The following is a 4,947-nucleotide window of genomic DNA, read 5'->3' as shown; positions in this document are numbered from 1 at the left end:
TTTTATCCCTTGTTCTCCCTCCTCGTGCCGAGCCGTGCTGACCTCAGCTCAGCCCCGGACTCACGGGGAGCCAAATGGGAGCCGCGGAGCCGCTCCCTAAAATATTTCCCCTCCCGGAGCCAGCCTGGGAATAGGCGGGATGCGCCCAGCGCTGGGAGAGGGGGATACGGACCCGAACACGCGGCTCTGGGAGGGCTTTTAAGGAGATCAGAGCCGGGAATGACTGCAAAGCAGGTGATGGCAGAGGCATTTGGAAGTTTTATGAGGATCTTTTATGGAAATCACAGGAGTTCGGGACGTGCAGCCCGTTAAAGGCTCCCGGCGCCGCCGGGGCCAGCCCGGCGTTAGTGTCTCCATATATCCTCCAGCGCCGCGTTCCCGCGGCTTTTAGGAGGCTCCAGGGCCCTTCCAGCGCCGCTCTTGGATGAATATCCTGCAGTTTAACAGCCCTGGCTACCGGGAAGCTCGTTTTTGGGGATCCATCACTCCTTTGCTCCCCTCGGGGGAGGGAACGCGGCTCCCCCGGCTCCGCGCTGGTGTCTCACAGCTGGGGGATCATAAAGGTGGGAAAAGACCCCCAAGCTCCAGACCCAATAACACCATTCCCACTAAACCACATCGTGAAGGGCCATGTCCACTTGTCTTCCTGTGTCCCCCAGTGCCACCGTTCCAGCCCAGCTCAGCAGGGAGGAAATCCTGATTTAACCCCCAGGTGATCCCAGTGGCACCTGGCCAAGAGGTCTTTTCCAGCCTGATCCAGCTTTCCCACAAACCCGGGAGACACCCACCTTTCCTCCCCTGTGTCCAGCCCCACAGTCCCAGAGGGAATCTGGCCCGGTTTGCCCAGTGCTGGGGGGAGCTCTGAGGGCACGGGGGGAGAGGATCCTGCACCACCCAACGGGCCCTTTCCCTGGATTTTGTCCCATCTTCAGCATCACTGCGGGATTGGCATTTCCAAAGGAGCTCAGGGAAAGGGGGGGTACGAAAAGGATACGGAGAAGAAGGAAGAGGGACGTGAAGAAGAGGAATTGTCCCTCTTATTTCCTTTTTAAGGGCAATGCTCCCTGACATCCCTTTAATTCTGGGATAAACTAGAGGGAATGGGATGGGAAGAGCTGATCCCCGGGCAGGGGGTGGTGCCGCAGTCCCGGTGGGAGCAGCGGCAGCTCCGCAGGGCAGAGTCCCCGCGGGGTCCCCCCCTGTCCCCCTGTCCCGGTCCCTCCGTGCCGGTTCCCCCCCGCCCGGGACGCTCCTCTCCAGGGAGCCCATCCCAGAGCCCGCTGAGCCCCCCGGGACCCTCCCCGGGGGGATTTCCTGGGCCGCGGGCAGCAAAGGGTTATCCCGGAGGTGCTCCCGGCACCTGGGAGGGGAGGGAGGGAACGAGGAGGGGACGGAGCGAGGAGGGGACGGAGCCGAGTTTCACTGAGACTCCAACGGGGCTGCGAGGAGCAGGCGGAGGAGCAGAGGGGCAGGGAGGGGGCACAGAGAGGGGCAGGGAGGGGGCACAGAGAGGGGCAGGGGGGCAGTGAGGGGGACAGGAAGGGGAGCAACAATCGGGGGCAGACGGGGGGGACAGAGGGGCGGGAAAGGGGGCAGGGGAGCAGGCAGGGGAACAGAGGAGCAGGCAGAGGGGCAGAGAGGCAGGGAGAGGGGTCGGAAGGGGGTTAAGGAGGCGGAGGGGCAGGAAAGGAGGGTAAGAAGGCAGAGGAGCAATCGGGGAACAGACAGGGGAGCAACAGTCGGGGGGCAGACAGAGGGGCAGGCAGAGGAACAGGGGAGCAGGCAGGGGAAGAGGGGAGCGGGCAGAGGGGCAGAGGGGTAGAGGGGCAGGCAGAGGGGTCGGAAGGGGGGCGAGGAGGCAGGACAAGCAGGGGCGGCAGCGGCAGCGGGCGAAGCCGCCTCCCGCCGCCCGGACCCGGCACAACGGGGCGGGAGCTGCCGGAGCCACCATGGGCCGGGGGGGGCCGTAGGAAGCCGCTGGCACAGGGGGACACCCCCCGCCCCTCGCTCACGTCCCTCGCTTAAAAAAGGGAGGGAAAAAAAAAATAAAAGCCGAAAAACGCACCCGAACCCTCCGCAAATTCGGAGCCAGGGAGAAGGCGGCGGCACCGGCTGGAAAATGCATCTTCCTCGGAGCTGCGTCCTCCTCCTCATCCAGGGGAGCATCTCGCTGCTGGTGAGCGCTGGGGAGGGGAAGGGAAAAGGGGGCTGCAGGGGCCGGGGGGTCGCGCTGCCAAAGGGACGGGGGTCGCTGACAGCCGGCACCAATTCCCAAATCCATTCGTCCATCCCTCCCCAGCCCCTGATAAAAACAGGGGTCCCAAAAGTTCTGCTGTTTGGCAGCGGGTGCCGGGCAGGGCTGGCGAGAAGGAACCTCCCGATCACCCTAAAAACCTGCACCCCCGGCCCGGCAGTCCTGGCACCGCTGCTGGGGGGCAGCTCGACCACCCCGAGGGGGTCTGGGCTGGGGCAGAGCGGGGGCACAGGCCGGCTCCGACCCCTGCTTCCCGCAGCTTCCCCTGCTTCCCGCAGCTTCCCCTGCTTCCCGCAGCTTCCTCTGCTTCCCGCTGCCTCCTCTGTCGGCTCAGCCCGAGGGAATCACCCCGGGGGTCTGCTCGACCCCCCAGTTCCGAGCCCAGGGGTTGCAGCACCCCCCTCCTGCCCAGGTCCCCCCCCGGTTGGGGTTATTTTGGGGTCCCGGCCGGCGGCGGGAGCGGAGTTTGCAGAGGAGCCCTCGGAGGCAAAGGGCACCTCCCCGGGGAGGGTTCTCTGCCGTCCCCTGCCCTGTCCCACCCTCCAGCTCCGGGTGTCCCCAGGCCGGGGCAGGTTTGGAGTGGGAAGAGGGTCCGTGGGATGTGCTGGGTGTGAAGGTCACAGGGTGGGCACCCTCCCATTGGCACCCCCCCGAGCCCCCTCTCCCCGGGGTCCCCAGGGATCCCTGAGGAGCCAGGGCCGGGCTGCACCAGCCCCGAGCAAACTGGACCCGTTCCAGCTCCTTCCACCCGTTCCTGAGCATCCATGGGAGAACGAGGGCAGGGAAGAACTGCTGCCAGAAGGGAAATATGGAACGGGGAGAGAATAGAGAGGGAAGGGAAGGCAGGAAAGCCCGGGTGAGGAAGGGGACGGCGGGGAAGGGGGTGGTGACCCGGTGACCCTCCTCTTCTCTCACGCTCCACCGTGGCTGTGTCCAGGTGCTCTGTGCTCCAGAGGATCCAGGGAAAGGTGTGGAGCAGCGGGAAGCCCAGAGCCAGGAGAGAGCCCCAGCACAGAAGATGAGGGAGCTGCTCTCCCCAGAGCCCCTCCTGGCCCCGACCCTCCTGCAGAACACGACCCTCCTGGAGCTGGCGAGCGGCTCCCGGCAGCTGTGGGATATCCTGGAGAACCTGTCGGAGCAGCCCCCCCAACCCAGGGCACGGAGGGACTTGGGGCCGGCCCCGGGCAAGCTGAAGAAGATTTTTGGCTGGGGGGATTTCTACTCCAACATCAAGACGGTGAAGCTGAACCTGCTGATCACGGGCAAGGTGATGGATCACGGCAACGGCACCGTCAACGTCTTCTTCCAGCACAACTCCACCGGGCAGGGCAACATCTCCGTCAGCCTCGTGCCGCCCACCAAGGCCGTGGAGTTCGACCTGGAGCAGCAGATCTTCATCGAGGCCAAGGAGTCCAAGATCTTCAACTGCCGCGTGGAGCACGAGCGGGTGGATCGCGCCAGGAAGACGTCGCTGTGCACCTTCGACCCCGCCAAGACCTGCTCGCAGGAGCACACGCGCAGCCACGTGGCCTGGGCCTGCTCCAAGCCCTTCAAGGTCATCTGCATCTACATCACCTTCTACAGCACGGACTACAGGCTGGTGCAGAAGGTGTGTCCCGACTACAACTACCACAGCGACGTGCCCTACTTCCCCTCGGGGTGACTCCGGGCACAGGCGGGGCTGGGGGGGGAGGGATGGGGGGGGTTTTGTGGGTTTTAAGGATGGGCCCCAGAAAGCAGGAGCGAGGAAGGAAGAGGAGGATTTTCCATCTTTCCCCATGTCAAAGAGGAGGGGTGTCAGGCTGAGCCCGGCCTGGATCCCTGGTCTTTGGAGACATGAAGGCGAGGGCTGAATTTAGGAGGTGGGAAGTGGGAAGCCACGAGCAGGACTCGAGCTCCTCGGTGCAATAAGGGGTGGTTTGCCTGGATCTGGTTTGCCAGCGTGGTCCCAAAAGGTCGGTGACCCCAGGCCAAGGGGGCTCCAGAGGGAGGGTCACACCTGGAGCAGAGGGAAGAGGGACCTCAAGGGGGGAGGAAGGAACCATGGGCAGCCCCCTCGTCTCCCCCCGGCCCAGTTCTGCAACACAGGAGCTGGGGATGAGTTTTCCCACCACCTTGGTGGTTTTTCCAGCACCTTGGGGTGCCAGGGGCTGTTGGGATGGACACGGGGAGCCGGGACCATCCCAGGGTGCCACCCCAGCCCTGCTCGTCCTGGGGGGTTCCAGGGACCTGGAATTGGCTCCCTGGGCAGAGGAGGCCTGTCGGGGCCTGTCGGGGCTGCAGGCACAGGGTGTGATTCATGTGGCTCCCCTGGTGCTCTGATTCATGTGTTTTCCTCCACCTCACCTGCTGCTGATCCCGATCCCGATCCCTGCCCGGCTCCCCCCACCCGGATCTGAGCCCTGGAGCAGGGGGGGCCTGGAGCTCTGGGAGCAGGATGGAATTCACTGGGCAGGAAAAGAAACTCCCCCCCCGCTGACCTGGAGAGAGGGAATAAAATCTTCCTGGTGGCACCAGGGCAGGCCAAGTGTTTTTACTGGGAATGATCCGTGTCCTTGGGGGGCAGGAGAACAAACCTGTGGGGTTGGGAACGAGGCAGTGCCGTGATCCCTGTCCAAGTCCAGCTCCATCCTGGGCCTTCCAGGAACTGGGAGCTGGGTCCAGCTTTGGGGGCCGCCAGGACCTGGACCTTC

General features: G+C 64.6%; 1 protein-coding gene across 1 annotated transcript; it reads left to right on the top strand.

Annotated features, from left to right (window-relative positions):
* Positions 1-1,845: 1,845 nt before the first annotated feature.
* Positions 1,846-4,734, top strand: NXPH3 (neurexophilin 3). The gene is made up of 2 exons (XM_017837096.1): positions 1,846-2,176; positions 3,192-4,734. Exons 1-2 carry the CDS (start codon positions 2,120-2,122, stop codon positions 3,915-3,917), a joined length of 783 nt encoding a protein of 260 aa, XP_017692585.1. The 5' UTR covers positions 1,846-2,119; the 3' UTR covers positions 3,918-4,734.
* The last annotated feature ends 213 nt before the right edge of the window (positions 4,735-4,947 follow it).

Source organism: Lepidothrix coronata, unplaced genomic scaffold, assembly GCF_001604755.1.
Source record: "Lepidothrix coronata isolate B3197 unplaced genomic scaffold, Lepidothrix_coronata-1.0 Scaffold291, whole genome shotgun sequence".
In the NCBI taxonomy this organism is placed as follows: domain Eukaryota; kingdom Metazoa; phylum Chordata; class Aves; order Passeriformes; family Pipridae; genus Lepidothrix; species Lepidothrix coronata.
The sequence above is the reverse complement of the archived record's forward strand: the minus strand, read 5'-3'. Positions and strand labels throughout refer to the sequence as shown.

Coding starts and splice junctions, on each gene's coding strand:
- NXPH3 (XM_017837096.1), top strand. CDS start 2,120: ATGCATCTTCCTCGGAGCTGCGTCCTCCTCCTCATCCAGGGGAGCATC. Junction 2,177..3,191: donor AGGGGAGCATCTCGCTGCTG/GTGAGCGCTGGG, acceptor GGCTGTGTCCAG/GTGCTCTGTGCTCCAGAGGA.